Below are 17,591 nucleotides of genomic sequence, written 5' to 3'. Positions count from 1 at the left end.
ATGGTCAAATGTTACATGGCTCGAAAGAACACGAAGCAAGTACTTTCAAAATGAGTTCATCTACTTAATGCCAATATCTTATAATCACTACTGGGAACAGTGGGAAAAGATGGTAGAGAAATAAATTGGAGAAGTTCCTGCCTATATGACCGCCCCAGCACTCCAAGCCAAGCTTCCCCAGTGGGTCTATTACAGTAGAGAAAGAAGAAGAAAGGGGGTATGGAAAAGGACCAGAAAGAAGAGAGAAGAATCCAAAGGAAGGAAGGTGATGGGAGAGATGGGAAATATGATAGAAAATAAACAAAAGAAGTTAGATGAGGGAAAAAAGGGAATATGAGAAGGCCAGGTGCTTGAGCTAGAGAATTAGGCTTCTACAAAGGGCACTTCAGGCAAGGACTACAAATTATGAGGGTTCCTTCAATTTAGCACCGGTAGGTCATTCTGGCAAATCTTCGCCTCCTTTGGATCATGGACATCTTTGAGAATATGACAACAGTTATAGAAGATTATAGATAAGTCTTCTCTCCAGATGAAAGTGAACATATACAACTTACCATTTAGTTCATATTTTCTGGGGGTGTTTGTGAACCCCAAGCTGAGAAGTCTGCAGGTCTCGGGTAGCTACACCACACCAACACAATCCAAAACAGTAATGGCTTTACCGGCTTCAGGATCTGACTTTAATCACTCCTCCTTTCCTGTAATATTCTCTCCGTATGGCATCTGTGGCAAAGTTAGAGCTTCACCAGCAAAGGCTCGGCCTCCTATCCCAGTTTTGATACGGGAGTTTAGTTCTGCTCAGCCATAAGCCTGACTGAAAGGTGGCTCCATCCACCCCCACCCGAGAAAGTTGAGGAGGAAAGGGAAGTGGATCCACCTGGCAGCAACCCTCCAGCTTGTTTGCCCGGATTCTACAAATGTTACTATACAGATGGCTGAAAGGGTCAAAGGTCTCTCACATCCATGGTATATCTAAGTTATTTGACTTCACTTGAACTTTATTTCAGAATCCAGACATTATGAGTAGATATGTATATGTAGAGTGATAAAGTTAATTCATTTATCAGGACCTCAAAATGGAGGCCACCCCAGGGACCCCACCGATACCACAAACGCAAACCTGTCAGTCTGCACTTAACAGGACACACCTGTCAAAGAAAACTAACCCCCCCCCCCCAATCAATCCTCCAACTCAGCTTTAGCAAGCTCACCTCACTCTAGAAAATAGGACCTGCAGGCCTTATTAGGAAATCCCCCACCTGCTAGCCAAGCTCACCCTGCTTCCCAGTTGCCTCTTCTAACATTCTGTAAAATTCTCTCGCCTAAAATCCCTTGGAAGCTTGCTTCGCTGCTAGTGAGCATTGAACTCCCCCGCAATCCATGGGTTTTCCCTTGAATAAAGGACACCAAAGTTGTTACTAAATTGTTTGTTTTGTCATTTGATGGGGGGTGGGGAGGGGGAGAAGGGGGAGAGGGGAAGGGACAGAAGGAGAGAGAGAAGAAAGATAATATTACTTTGTGCTAGTTCTGTGTTTGAAGTGCTTTCAAGTTGTGGAATTGTAGTCACCTATCCACTTCAAATGTAACTTTTAAATAAATGCATTTCAAAGCCACCTTGAAATGTGGCCACAGTTTTGCATTATCTGCTCTGTTATTGTTGCTAATGAATTTAACTAACCAGGTACTAACTGAATGATAAATGATATAGAAATGGTAAGTCAGGTGAATTTTCCCTTGAAAATATTTCTTACAGATGAAGTCAAGGATTTATAATCAAGAACTCCTGTTTATAATAGTGAAAAATGAAAAATTGCCTAAAATGTCTAACAACTGGCCTAGGCACATAATATGAAATAATACCATTCAGCCATTTAAAAAAATCATATTCTCATTGGTTTGAATGTGGAGCAATGGGAACTCATATTCATAGATAGTGGGAAAGTAAAATGGCAGAACCACTATGGAAAAGTGTTTGGTAGCTTCTCACAAAAGTACACGTACACCTTCCCTATGACCCAGCAATTTACTTCTAGAGAAATAAAAACATATGTCCACAAAAAGACAAGAGTGTTTACAGCAGCTTTATTCACAATAGTCCTCTCCCCCCAAAACTGGAAACAATCCAATGGCCATAAATAGGAGAACACATTTTGACACAGCCATACAACGTAATATTACATACCGATAAAAAAAGGAACTAGGGAGCTTCCCTGGTGGCGCAGTGGTTGAGAGTCCACCTGCCGATGCAGGGGACGCGGGTTCGTTGCCCCGGTCTGGGAAGATCCCACATGCCGCAGAGCGGCTAGGCCCATGAGCCATGGCCGCTGGGCTTGCGCGTCCGGAGCCTGTGCTCCGCAACGGGAGAGGCCACAACAGTGAAAGACCCGCGTACCGGAAAAAAAAAAAAAAAAAAGGAACTAGGGATAAACACAATAGCAAAGACCAATTTTTAAAATATTATACTCAGGGAAAGAAGTAGGATTCAAAAGAGTTTGTTCTGTATGATTCCATTTATATGAAGCTCAAAAATGGGCAAAGTTAATCCACATAATAGAAATCAGAATAGTGGTTACCATTAGGGAGAGGTATGCAACTATATGCACACACAAGTAAAAATCAATTGATGTATAAACCTAAGATTTGTGCTTTTTACTTTTAAATTAAATTACTTTTTAATTTACTTTATGTAAATTATATCTCAGTAATTATTTTAAAATCAAGCTCCCAAAGAATATTTAAAACATGGGAATTTATTATATGAGGTTAACTGCAAAAAGAAGGACATAAAACTATATATTACAGTATGATCCCATGTTGTTCAAAAATATATACGTGAAAAGACTGGAGGCACATGTGCTGAAATGTTGAGTAGTTAAATGTGCTGCAATATTAATTTTTATCCCCTTAAATACATTTTTCTCTATTTTGAAATTTTCTACAAGGGAGCATATACTACATTTTTTAGAAAAAATATTTTTTAAAGTTTTCTCTAATTACACACTCTTCCCCATTTTGAGCTCCAATCCTGTTCTTGGCCCTCATTTCTAACTTATTATAAATGGTCTCCTAACTGACCTCCCAGACTCAAGATTCTCTCTATCTAGCTCAGTCTACATCTCTGGATGTTTCTTCCTTTTTCATTTTTTTTCATTTTTATTTTTTTGGCCGCACTGCATGGCTTGCGGGATCTTAGTTCCCCAACCAGGGGTTGAACCCAGGCAATGACAGTGAAAATGCAGAGTCCTAACCACTGGACCACCAGGGAATGCCCTATTTCTTCCTTTTTTAAAAAATAGAATTCTATTTTTGTGTCATGCATGCAATATCTTTTCTTCTCTTTCAGATTAAGTTTTGTTCACCTCCCTGTGATGTTGGGTTTCTTCCAAATACCTTCCTCCCTGCCTGTGTTGAGCTGCATCTTTGGTGTTAGAAACTTTCCTAAACTCTCAGCAATCTTTGGCTGTCTACTCGTGCTGCCAAATCCAATGGTCCATTCTCAGTCTTCATCTTACTTGATCTAGCTGCCGCTTTGACACAACTGATCATATCTTAACCTTAACCTAATGATCACCCCTCCTCCGAGCCAATCTTTCTTCCCTTGGCCACAGGATGCCATCCTCTATAGGTCCCCTTTCCCTACCCTGACACCTCACTTTTCCATCTCTTCTGCTGACTCCTTCTCATCTTCCTGATATCTCTGTGCTGGAGGGCTCCCAGGGCTCAATCATGTTCAAATCTTGATGATCTCATCCAGTCTCGTGGCTTTAACTACCATCTGTGTGATGAGATGATGACTCACAAATGAACAGCTCCAGCTCTGACTTCTGCCCTGAATCCTAGACTGCATTCCAGTGTCCGCCTGATACTGTCACTTAGCTATCAATAGGCAAATAAAATTCCAGAATCAAACATGTCCAAAATTGCTGGTTCTTGATTCCTTCCCCCACCAATCCTGACCCTCCCCAGTCTTCTAACCTCTCAGCAAATGTTCCATCTTTCTTTAAAATATGTCCAGAACCTGACCACTTTTTAAAAACTTGGTGTTCTTTAAATATGCCAAGTGTGTTCCCACTTCAGGGACTTTGTACTTGCTTTTCTTTTAATTCCTGGAACACTTTGCCCAAATAGGCTCCTGACTTGCTCCCTCACTGCCTTTACATCTCTGCTCAAAGTCCACTACATCCCTGAACACTCAATATAACACCTCAAGCCCCACACTTCCTATCCCCTTACCCTGTTCTATGCTTGTCTTTAGCACTTAACACCCTCCGACATACTATCTACTGAACCTACTCATCAACCTGCTTATTTTCTGTGTCTGTCCTCTGGAATGTAAGCTCTATGAGAGCAGAGACTTATTTTGTTCATTTATTTTCTATCCCTAGTGCCTGGACCATTATAGTTGCTCAATAATTGAAGTGCCCACCATAGATGCTAAATAATTGTAGAATGGCTGAATGAATGAATGAATGATGGAATTTTTATTTTCATTGGTAGGGCTTGGTGGGTGGCCTCCACAGGAAGTGATTGGGCAGGGATCTACTTATTTTGATGGGGAAACCCCTAAATGTCAATGGCTGTAAGCCTTTCTCTTAGAAAGTGAGTTCCCATCCCTCACCCTATGAATCCTTCAGTCTCCTGCCTAAACGATAAGAGTTTGACTACTAGCATTTTGGAAGCTCGGCCCACGAAGGTGGCTGAATGTTTTCAGTGTGCAGTATGCAAACTTTTAATTAATTTCCCTTTGTTTAATGAGGTTCATTCATTCATTCACTTGACAAATATTTACCAAGTGACTATTAAATACCAGACACTGTTCTAGATACTTGAGATTCATCAGTGAAAAAAACAGACTAAAATCTCTATTTTTTGGAGCTTATATTCAGCTATGACAGGTGTTCTTGGATCCAGAGATACCCTGTCCAGAAAATAAAGCTCCTGTTTTCCACTAGGTGTGGGGAGGGGCAGTTTCTTGGTTGAGCTCTGGAGTTATAACTACTCCTTCCATGCACTTTCAGTAGGGTTACTAAATCAGGCAATTCTAACTTTCAGCCAGTCCTTGTGTCTTCAGCCCCCCCCCCCCACTCCTCAAATGTCATTCTATCCACTCACTCTGTCCTCCAGAGGTACCTGGCCCTGGTGCCTTCAAGTTTGCAGCTTCCCCAGGGGTAGTAACACAAAAACAGCTTCCTTCTTTTTTCACTTGGTTCTGCTGAAGTCAGTTAAGGCTCAGGTATCCTCATTCAGCTTCCTAAATGTGATTTTCTCCTCCTTTCTCTTTGTACTGGAAAGTTTATGTGTCTTTCATTCCTTTATTATAATCTTAGAAAGTAGGTAACTACCTACATTAATTTCAGCCAAACCTGAGCATCACCTCCAGTGTAATCTTCCTTAAACACATCAGATTTTGAAGAATATATCCATTGAGCATCTATTCTGTGCAGGGCATATACTGAGATTCTGGACGGTGTTTGTGTTTCCATTCTTAGGATGCCTCGGAGAGATTCAGTCCTCTGGTAACACCCCTGTAACTCCCCAACACACACACACACAATAAGCATTGGGTTCAGCCTTCCTATCTTACTATCTGGGTAGCCAGGGAAAATATAGAGGCCCCTGGTTCTTACATCTTACTCCAGGCCAGCCGTTGGTGAGAAGGATCTCAGCTGTTCATCTGGTTTTTCACCTGTCCCCGTACCGGGGTCTGGACTAAACTGCCGGAGCTCATCCCATCAGTTCCCTCACGCCTTACTGAAATTCCTGGGACATTCTCCTGACTTTGAGAATTACCATTGCCTGGAATTTACTGCAGCCAGGAAAAGAGGTGGAGAACAGATTAAAAATTAAGAATTAAGATTAATATTTAATTGAGTTGATTAATATAATATTGTAAATTAATATACTTCAATTTTTTTAAAAGAATTAAGATTAAAATACAGCCATTAGAGTCTTGAGTTTAACTTCTGCTCTTAAACACCATTTATTTATTAATAAATACTTGGGAATAAATAGTTGAACTTTCCTCATTGAGTTCCCATGAAAATTAAATGAGATATGCATGGAAAGGGCTTAGCATAAGGCCCAGGACCCAGTAATAAATGAAATGCAAAGAAAAGTTCAGCTTCCCTAGCCCTTCAGATTGGTCCATGTGGCTATTAACGCCAAGTTTGAATCAGGCCAGAATCTATTGTATTCTAATGACTATCAATTCTAATAAAGATATAAATCTTCGTGGTTTCTCCTGGAAGGGGCCCACATATCCCTTCCATACATGAGTTGCTCCCTACAACTTAGTTCAGATCTCCCACATCATCTGGGTGGCCCAGAATATCTCAGCCCTTTCAATTGGATTAAAGAGATCCCAGAATGCTAATGCCTTCAGGTTCCTGGAAAAATCAAACAAAAATCATTTCTGGAGAGGAAAAAAACCCACATTTTTTAAGCCTAAAATCATTTCTACAAACAAATGTTCAAATACGATTTTGGATACTATCAAAGAAAGCCAGGCACAGACTGAGATAACGTGAATAAGAATCAGAAAAACCAGTAGGAAATAGATACAGAATTACATGGTCTCCAGATATTGGCACTGATCAGGCTTTAAAATAATTATCTTCTTGTGTTACAGGAAATAAAATACAGGATTGAAAATCTCAGCAGAGAACTGGAAATAATTTTTTAAAGACATAGCAGAATTGAAAAAGAACCACTAAAAGTCCTAGAACTAAAACTACAATAACTGAAATTAAGAACACAATGGATGGATTTTTATCAGACTATACCTTGCTAAAGAGAGAAATATAGAACTTAAAAAATGAGTCAGAAGATCTCCAGAATAACAAAGACAGAGGCAAAAGCCTGGAAAATACAGAGGAGATGGTCAGAGTCCTACCCACAGTCCAGCACCCATTTAACTGGACTCTCAGGAAAAGCATAGAGAGAGAAGGGAGAAAAGCAGTATAACAAGAGAGAATGGCTGAAAATTTTCCAAAATTTATTTTCAGTCTGGGGCTCAAGACATTGAGCCCCAGACTGAAAATAAAATTAAACGAACTTGGCAGGGAAGAGAGAAAGGGCTACTTTTTAAAAAGAGTTTACTCCAAGATTTCTAGCTCCAGCAAAAGGGTGATATGATTAACTGAGATAAGAAACAGGGAAGGAAGGCTAGGTTTGTTGGGCTCAGAAGGAGTCAGTGTGAAATAGAAATAGTAGATAATTTTTACCTGTTAAATTTAACACCCAGGCAGGGATAACAAATGTGTCATTATTTCTTGAATAATTACTATATTTCTTGTTATGCTCATGTTCCAAAACATGTTCCTGTTCCTTTTTTTTATTCTTTAAAAAGGATGAAACTTTCTTGTCTCAAGAATCCAGCATCCTCAGGCTTCCTTCCCTTCTTGCTAGAATCCATGGTTTGCCTCTAAGAGCTGATCTACGAATGGATATTTGCAGCCAAATGTACAATAACTTGCAAAGTACATATGCCTGATGTTCAAATGTAATTATCTGTTCATCGCAACCTTCACGAAACCCATCACAACAAAATAATGTGTTTTCTAGTTTTCAACACCATGGACCCCATTTTTTTAATACTATAAGGGCAAGTGACAGGCACCCTGTCAAAAGTGCTTTGATTTATCGAAATGTGGAATTTCTACATATGACCCTGACGTCAAATATGGAGTAAATATAACTTTGTGTCACAATCTACAACATTACCTTAAGGATTACCATGAGTTTTTAAAATAGTTATTTGACTTCATTAACAGAAGAAAAAATAAAACACTGACTACCATAAATTTCTCAATTTTTTTTTTTTTTTTTTTTTACTTAGAAAACAACACGACCTTCACAATAAATCCTGTGACTAATGGGTGAAAATGACATAGCATGCTTTCTTTTCAACTGCAAGGTTCCCAAAAAGGTTAAAAGATAATAATGATGATGATAACTAATGTTTATTGAGCATTTTCTACATGACAGGAACTGTTCAAAGGAACTTACATGGTTTCACTCATTAAAGAGATTTAAAGATATATAACATAAATGATATACTGATGACATAAATAATACTATTTAATGGAAAATCAGGCTTTTTTTCAAATTAATTCTTTTTACAAAATACACTACAATTCTGCTGATACAGTTAGGGACCAGAAATATATATATATGAGAGAAATTAGGAGAAAAAAAACCACTTTACAATAACAAACTACAAGTAAATCTATAACTTTTCCTGCAATATTATATTTTTCTTCTGAAAGTAGAAATAAAATTTTCAAAAACAATGAACAGGGAAATAATGTTATTTGCAAACAACCTTTTACATGCCAACATTAAGTTTTAAAATATCATTAAATTTTAAAATATATTTAGAGAGTATCCATGTTATTGCCTTATGCAAAGATTAATTTTTCAACACTATGGATCTAGTTGTCCCAGATGTTTACATTGTAGTATTTCACTGTTTAACTAATGCTGTATTATTGTGGTTTCATTGAATATCATTCCAAGTAGAGTCATTAGGAATACTTCAATCATAATTTTGTATAATTTGATCAAATTTCCTAATATCACCAGCAGAAATGGCTAAAGACATACATTTTTTAAAACAGAGGACTCTTCTAAGAGAATTTTACCTAATAAAATGCATGAACCAACTTCTTAAATTAGTAAACGTCTTAAAGATTTACAAGTAATTTGGGACGTTATTTAACCACATTCTTGATATTATGAAGGGTTGAAATTTAGTTCTTCTCAGCCATTCTGACCATCAGATTCCTGGAAATTTGCTGTGTTGCTTAGCTTTTTATTTTTCTTTGTTTAACCTATTTGAATCTCTCGTATAGTCTGTAACCCTTATTATTTAGAAAAACTATGGATTCATAGAATCATTTGGCTCTTCAGACCACCTAGGACCCCAAACAAAGGTCTTTGAACCCAGTCTCTCACACAATATTTGAATGCTCTCTGCCACATCAACCCAAATGTTTTCCATCCCCCATGCCTGCCAAAATAGAGAATTATCCACATGACAACCCACTCCATTTTCAGTTTTCATTATTAAAAATGTCTTCTCTAATCTGAAGTGAAACGTTCTTCTCCAGAACTGCCACCTACTTTGGATTCCACCAATCTCAGCACTGTCCGTGGCAGGATGACCTTGGGCAAGTCAATCTCCTGTTGCTTTCATTGCCTTAGTTGTAAAATGGGGATAAAAAATGTATGTCAGGGCTTCCCTGGTGGCGCAGTGGTTGAGAGTCCGCCTGCTGATGCAGGGGACATGGGTTCGTGCCCCGGTCCGGGAAGATCCCACATGCCGTGGAGCGGCTGGGCCCGTGAGCCATGGCCGCTGGGCCTGCACGTCCAGAGCCTGTGCTCCGCAACGGGAGAGGCCACAACAGTGAGAGGCCCGTGTACCGCAAAAAAAAAAAAAAAAAAATGTATGTCATAGTGGTGTGGAGATTAAATGAGAATGTTATAAAGTACCTGGCACAATACAGGGCCTTTGTAAGCCGTGGCCTTTATTAGGAATAGGAAACCCTCCTCTGCATGGCTGCTCTCAGAAATGTAGTGGCAACTATTGTTTTCTCTCCTCCAGGCCAAATATTCCCATTGCCTTCCATTTTTCTTTGAAAAACATGGTATTGTCTTTCTTATATTTCTAGTCATTTTTTCCTGAATAAGTTTAGTTCTTAGAGAGAAGAGTCAACTGCCAATCAAAAACATTATAGCCACCCATTTTATCAACTTAGAGCAGGTTGTCATTGCAAGAAAATATCTATCTTTCCCCTATTGCTAGGTAAACCTCCTCTCCCCTCCCCCACATCCAGTGTCCCTAGAGTTGACCCTCTGGCAATAGAAAGCAATAGGTATGGATACTTTCTGGTTCTAAAGTGAGGAGGAGCCAGAAGTGCCCCTCAGACATTAGGATGTATCTGAGAAGTTTCCGTCTTCATTCTGGTAGGATGCCGGCTCTTCCTCATCAAGAGTCACTCCTCTCTGTCCGCTCCATTCCTTCCTCTGGGCTTCACAATTCTGGGTGGTGGCTCCATACGACATCTTCTTTTTGGGACTTGTGAAACTCTCATGGTTGAGTTCTATCTCCTCGGCTAATTCATCGCTGTCAATGATTCCGCACTTCTCCTCAGAAAGGTTCTCAGGGTCAGCCCACTCCTGTTTCTCCCCAGAAGCAAAGACCCCATAGAAGATCACGCCACTGTAGTGCACCAGGGCAGCTATGAGGAACACATTCTGCCATTCCTCACGGGTCTAAACAAGGAAACACGGTACCAATTAATATTTGAACCAAAAACAGAGATTAACAGTATCTTCTGGAGGTCTCCACTGGGACAAAAGCACTTGGTCACCCCAAAGGCAAATGCTGTGCTTCTCCGGAAGACATGTGGCAGAAGCATGCCCAGGACCCAAATGGAATTTGAGTGTTTAAAAATGAAAGTTAAGGGGCTTCCCTGGTGGCGCAGTGGTTGAGAGTCCACCTGCCGATGCAGCGGATGCGGGTTCGTGCCCCGGTCCGGGAAGATCCCACATGCCGCGGAGCGGCTGGGCCCGTGAGCCATGGCCGCTGAGCCTGCGCGTACGGAGCCTGTGCTCCGCAACGGAAGAGGCCACAGCAGTGAGAGGCCCGCGTACCACAAAATAAATAAATAAATAAAACATGAAAGTTAAGACTACAATGAATATGCATTTTTTTAATTTAGAAAACTATTTACAAAATAAACATCCTGTAAATTCCTTGCTGCACCACTTCACAGCTCTTCTAAATATACAAGTGAGGTTTCCACTCACATAATAAGTTAAATTAAACTTGCTTTAGGAACCCACCGTTGTAAATATCAGAGGTCTCCCTCTTGCTTTGGATACATGACAATTTGAGCCATGAAAATGCTCAGTATTGACTGTCAATAGCTTAATTATAATCATAATTTCTATGAAAATATACTGTATCAAAAATAACGGGAATTTGTGTTTAAAGTTAGGAGCAGACAGTATCTGAGATTTAATGATCACACTACCAATCCTTTCATCTCATGAACAGACAAAGCGCGGATCCTCTGCCTATAAAATCCCCAAAGACCACCTTCCTTTTCTATCAAAAGATAAGAAAAGTTATCCCACACTTTCCTCTCCAAGAAGCTGGGAGAATTTCTGAAGTCATATTTGCAATAGGCAATCCAACAACAAAAAATTGTTGGGTAAAAACTCCATAGTATCAAAAAATGTTTATTTGCAGAAAGCAGCATCTAAAACCCTTTCAAAGACAGGGATTAAGGAACCATGTGGCCTGTGGCTGAACTCTGGATGGATCTGGGATCTTCCTGTGCCACCCACCCTAGTCTAAATACACAAATATTCAGTAACGACTTAGTGCCACACCCGCTTAGGTTCTTAGGAAGGGTCATTAATGTCTTGTTTATTTTCTTCATCATAAGGAAGTATAACTGCACTAATATTTTCATGCTGGAACATGCTAAATGGAAATGGGCTGTAAAGTTTAGTTACTTATGATTATAAAGCAATCAGGTAATTTATTTATCCTGAGTTGATTACCTCAGTTTCTTCTTTGTATCTCTAAACAGTCTACGGTATTAACACCTCCCCTCCACACACACACACAGACCCCTTTTATTTCTCAATTTAAGAAACATAGACCCAAACGTCAGTCAGCCCTGTTGCCATCAATAAACAATAATTTTTTAAAAGAAGAAGAAGAAATTAAAAAAAAAAAAGAAGTTAAAGTGACTCAGCCAAGTGAAGGACATACACATTTACACAGACTGGGGTAGGGCCTTGAGAGTTTGTGCCGTACTTCAGTCCCCTGATACTGTAACCCACAGCCCCAAAGGAAAACATTACCTTGTGCTTGGTCATCGCGCCCACAATGAGGGGACAGATCATTCCAGAGAGGGTTCCCACTCCGTTTGAGATCCCCATGAGAATGCTGGCATAGCGGGGGGCAATGTCCAAGTGGTTGACATTAAAACCTACAGTGAAGACAAACACCTCAAAATCAGACTCAAGAACAGAATTCCAAATACATTTTGGAAAATACTAGCTTTCCCCAACTCTCATCAATCTATTTCCTCTACATGTAACTAATGGATACCTTTACTGGAAAGGCTGGGTTGAGGATTGTCAGGCTGTCTCTGCACATAGCAGAAAAACATGCTATGGTTGACTAGCAATGACTACCATGGGTTCTCCATGAGGAGAATTATGGCACCTGTACCTTCTAGGCTTAGAAGCCCAAAATAATGGTGTTTGGGGCAATACTGAAAAGCCCGAAGCCTGGATCACATTTATTCAGAGTAAACAATCACATGATCACATAGAGTGTGCTTAGAAGCAAACCCTGCCTCATAATATCCTCCCTCTTAGCTCTCAACTCACTCCCAAAAGGCCACCATATGTAGGTCTGCCTTAGTAGCTACATGGCATAATGGAAAGGGCTCCTTTTTGATAAGAAAGATTTACACAAACATTGGCAGAATCCTCTGCAATTTTCAAAAGACTTTTACATACATACTTGATTTGGAGTCTGTAAACCTGGATTCGAATCTTATTCCTACCTCTTAAGTCATTTTTTAGGACTTTGTTTCCTCATCTCTAATTTGGGAGTAATGTTACTACTTAACTCATAAGGATGCTGTGAGATGAGACTCAGGGGAAATATGTATGCGAGAGCTCTTGGTAGACAGCTAGGCTCTGGTTACTCTCATGATTACCAATACCAGTACTACCTCTGCTGTTGCCGCCACTTCTAAGCACGCCCCTCTCTTTGAGGTCTTCTATCTATAGATAACTCTGCTAGGAGTGGTAAAATAATAAATCACCAACACCTCACTATTAATCTGCTTATCAGGAGACAAGAATGAGTGGGATGAAGGAGGAGTGAAGACAGAGGAGGAATAAGGCTTTGAAAGAGGAGGCATCAGGCACTGGGAACCAGTTCTACCAGTATAGCCCAGAGGTGCATTTTAGAGTCAGACAGAACTCGAACCTGGCAGCTTAACTGAGATGCAAACCTGGACAAAGGATTTAAACGTTCTGAACCTCAGCTTCTTCACCTATAAACTGGGATAATCAGTCTTATAGAATTGTTGTAAGAATTAAGTTAAATCATATATGTTAATTACATAGAGGTGAAAGCCAACATATAGGTTCTTTACGGTTGGTTATCCATCTGCCTTGTTTACCACTATCTTCCCTGAGCTGGCAAAGTGTCTGGCACATAGTAGGCATTCAATAAATAGTTGTTTAATTAATTACCAATTTGAGCTCTGAAATTACAGCAGGGGGCTGTAGGTTTTGTTTATTCATATTTTTATTTTCCTTGGTCTTGCTTTTTAATTCTCTATTTTGTGCAAAGAACTTGAAAACAGAATTTAAAAAAAATATTTTTCCTAATCTGGCACATTGGCTGGTTGTTTTTTTTTCCTACCTCCATTCACAGAGAATTTTGAGAAAACCTTTCTGGAATAAACAGACCTTCTCTTTCAGGTCAAAGTGGCAGAAAATCAGAATATAAAACAGCTGCAAGATTAATTAATCTTACTGTTGATTTGAATGCGGTAAACACTTTATTAGAAAAGTACCCAGAGATAAGAAGCAATTAATATGATTGGCGAGTATTATATTCTGATACAAAGCCTAGGCATTTGCGTTCAGCTAAAAACAATGTCAGAAAAGCCGTTTAGGTTTCTAGCTGCACAATACTGATGTTTGGGGGGAAAATTGTTGAGAAACTGAGACATTGATAGATTTTTTTGAAGCAGGCACACAAAGTAAGTTGCACACAAGTTGGGAGAGTCAGTCTTCTCTACATATGACATTTTCTAAAGCAGGCATCACCCATCCTTCGTTTTTGTTTTTGTTTTTCTCTATATTGAAACTTTATTACAAAGTTATAAAGCAGAGCTCTTTAACAAAAGATACACATTTGGGTTTGCTCTTAACACCCACGTACGTCTGAGAAAATATTAATATAAGCCACTTGAAATAACAGATTCACATCCAAAAGATTTCAACAAATTTATACATTTTATATTGAGCACTTTCCATCCCTTGTATATTTCTAATCTCACCTGTCTCAGCTCTCTTGTCCATAATCAGTCCCTAAGCTGAGCAGGTCTTCCCTGGCAAACTTATCAGCTCCTTATAAAGTTGGCAGATAGCAGATCCTAAGGAATCATCATCCCAATGACTATAATCCCTCCCATAGTCTCACTGTTGGATCAGATAAACCTTTATTCCAATCCTAATTACTTAATTTATCTGCGTAAGTTAAGTCACGTTTCCAAGCATCAGTGTTGTCACTGACAAAATGAACATAGCAATACCCTTCTCATCAGGCTGCTACAGAGATTAAATGAGATTATATCTAAAAAGTGGCCAGCATTGAGTAAGTGCTGGAAAAAAAAAAAAAAAAACAAGAGGCAGCTGCTGTGATTTGGGCTGTTGGATTTCTCTCCTTCTGATTGTGGCTTAACTGGCAATCTGGGGACAATATGAGCCTGAATATTTCAATATCTCTGGGAACAGGAGGATATGACTTTCTTTTGCATCACAGGGCTATCAAAGAAAGGTGTTCCTTAACATCCTACTAGAAACAAGTCATTACTGCTCTATCCTTGCTACTCAAAGTATGGACTATTGATCAGCGGCAACAACATCACTGGGGAGCTTGTTAGAAATGCAGGATCTCAGGCACCACTCTGGACCTACTAAATCAGAATCTGCATTTTGCAAGATCCTTAGGTGATTTGCATTCACACTAAATTTTGAGAAGCACTGGACTAGATTAAATAATAATTGAACAACAATAGTGAATATTTATTAATTGTCTTATGCATCTGGTACTGGGCTAAGATCTTCTAATGCTTTAACTCTGCTTTTAATGCTTTAATGCTCTGATTAACAGGGGTTAATCCACTAGAATGTAAACTTTATGAGGACAGAATCTTTAATTTTTTTTTTTTCCCTGCAATGTCCCCAGTGCCAAGAACAGCGTCTGTCTCTTGGGAAGTGTGAGTGAATAAATGAATGATCTCAGCTCATTGCAATCTCCCACAACCCTAAGAAGTTGCCGTTACATTGCTCCAATCTCTAGATGAGGAAACTGAGGCTTTAGGATGTAAATAACTTAGTATTCTTTTTCTTTTATAAATCGTAAGTAGTAAAGAGGGCCCTTAAACCCAGGTCTTTGCATCCCCAAACCCGTTGTTAGCTGCAAGCTACTTTTAATGCAGACATTTTTTCCTAATTTAACTATATATCAGCTCTATTTACAGTTGACGCTTGAACAAAGCAGGTTTGAGCTGCATGGGTCCACTTACAGGCGGATTTGTTTTTCAGTAGTATATACTACAGGACTACAGGATCTGTGGTTGATTGAATCCTCAGATGAGAAATTGAGGATACAGCAAAACCCAGGATGCGGAGGAACATCTTATACAGAGGGCCGACTACAGGGTATAGGCGGATTTTCGACTGTGCTGGGGGTCAGCACCCCTAACCCCCACATTGTTCAAGGGTCAACTGTATTTTGATAAGATCAAGCCCCCGTTTTATGTTAGTTTAGACCAGAGGTTCCATGTTTTTCTGTTCTGGGATGTTAGCACCCTGCTTGATCTTTAAGACAGCCCAGAATTGTGGAAAGAGCACAGACACGAAGCCTGGCAGGACTGCACCTTAGTTCTTCCTTTGCTACCAATTGTGTGACAATAGGAAAGTCCCCAGTTTTCCTGAGTTTTAATTTGCTCCTCAGTAAAATAATGGTAATATCATTTGCTTCATAATTTTGTCAGATAGATGCAATATATGTGAAGTGTTCTGTAAATGACACTTTTTAGTCCTACAATATGTTTTTAAAGTTAGAAAAAAAAAACTGAGTTTTACTTTTTCACCCAGTTTTGCATAGGGAGCTACTGAAGTCTGTAAGACATGATATGCTAGCACTGTGACCTCTCACACAGTAGGCTGGTTTCTGCTCTGGTAAAATGGGAGACTGATAGCCCTTAGGGTAGCTGTGAGAATGACAGGGGTTAATACACAGAGTGGGCTTTGAACAGTCCCCGGCACAGAGTTTGTGCCTGATCAATGTTAGCTCTCATCGTCACCATTATTATTTTTACTTCCTGCTCTCGCCTGTTTAGAAAGTCACATCACCTCCCTGGACCTGAATTTCCTTGTTTGGAAAATGAAAGCCTCGGAGTAGACAAAAATCTAAAGAAGAGTTCCACCCTTAAAAACTTCTGATTCTATGACTATATGTCAAATGACTACATCGTTTGACTTTTGAGTTAATATCAGCAGCTCTCCAATAGGAGGTGAGGATTGAAAAGGTCATGAGAGCCTCCGTTAGTTAGGGTGACCTGGTTCTGAAGTATGAAGGTGTCACTTCGTCCAGCAACACACGCGCTGCCCATGTCCCAGAGGCAGCGCCTGCACGTTGTTTGTTTCCAAGATGGAGAAAGTATCAACAATTCCAGCTTGACTGGCCTCCTAAGCCTGGTTCTCAGTGATCTGACAAAATCATCCCCACTAGGTGAAAGTCTCTAGCCAGTGGCCCTGACCCTTGGGAATGGCTTGGCTACCAAAGGAAGATGCTACAATATCTTTTCCTTCCTTCCTCCCAAGTCTTGCTGGATCTATGGAAAAGATTGGGAAACCCAAAGGACACTTTACCTGAAATAGCAAAACCACTAAATCCTACGGCAAGCACCAGAAAGGAGATAGCCACCCCTTTGGTATGGGAAAAGCCAACCACAAGGAGTAAGGTTGCCTCCATGCCAAAACCTGCAAATGGAAACAGCAGGGGGGAAAAAGTCATTTTCATGTCAATCAGCCCAAGTTCATGAACTTATCAGATAAGGATCTGTTTTTATTTCCATGGACCCAAGTTTTTAGTACATACATTCTGGCACAATATCTACAATCTTATTGGGGTGTTTCTTGACTACTTGACGATGCTAATATTACCCGGGTGTTCTGTGAGCCTTCCAACATTTTCCTGGTGGACTTTGAACACTGAATGGTCCCAGGAGGTACGATGATGCCCGTGGGATGAGGGATGTTTATTATCTGTTGTTCATGGGTAGTTCCCCCTGCCATTTCTAAATACTAAAACCATCAGTGACTCTCCTTTGATTACACAAGTGATGGTCTCTCACAGAAAAATGAAATAAAAATAAAATTAAAAAATAAAATATTATTATTGCCAAAGGTGACTAGAAAGCTGTAGTGAATATCTGAAACAAAAAGCAGAGCCTCACCACTTGTAAAGCGTAAAGCAGAATCTTCCCTTTCAGAAGTTTGCCAAGCTCTCAGGCCTCTGTATAAAGCCACGAGATATTTGCACAGAAAATACAGCAGGACAAAAGTACTTTCTGTTCCTTTCATTCAGAATAAGTGAATCCAGCACAATAAAAAAGAGTAAGGAAATTATGAAGATGGTCCTTCTCATCAACACACAGACACACACACACACACACACACACACATTCAGCCGATAGCAGACAGAAAGATGATATGAATACCATTTCCAGGGACATGAAGTACCCTGGGAG

At 39.8% G+C, this 17,591-nt stretch overlaps 1 protein-coding gene across 1 annotated transcript in view; it reads right to left on the bottom strand.

The window, feature by feature from the left end:
• Nucleotides 1-7,723: 7,723 nt before the first annotated feature.
• SLC17A8 (solute carrier family 17 member 8) overlaps nucleotides 7,724-17,591 on the bottom strand; it is a 52,008-nt gene continuing 42,140 nt past the window's right edge. Inside the window, exons 10-12 of the mRNA XM_030763477.2 lie at nucleotides 16,711-16,821; nucleotides 11,881-12,008; nucleotides 7,724-10,275 (exon numbers count right to left, since the gene is read on the bottom strand). Of these exons, the coding sequence (XP_030619337.1) occupies nucleotides 9,931-10,275; nucleotides 11,881-12,008; nucleotides 16,711-16,821 (584 nt within the window). The 3' untranslated portion in view covers nucleotides 7,724-9,930. The remainder of the gene's footprint in view (nucleotides 10,276-11,880; nucleotides 12,009-16,710; nucleotides 16,822-17,591) is intronic.

This window comes from Delphinapterus leucas, chromosome 11 (assembly GCF_059928025.1).
Source record: "Delphinapterus leucas isolate spDelLeu-1000000601 "Yukka" chromosome 11, BTC_Dleu_Yukka2, whole genome shotgun sequence".
NCBI lineage: Eukaryota > Metazoa > Chordata > Mammalia > Artiodactyla > Monodontidae > Delphinapterus > Delphinapterus leucas.
This window is presented reverse-complemented; position numbering and strand designations above follow the sequence as displayed.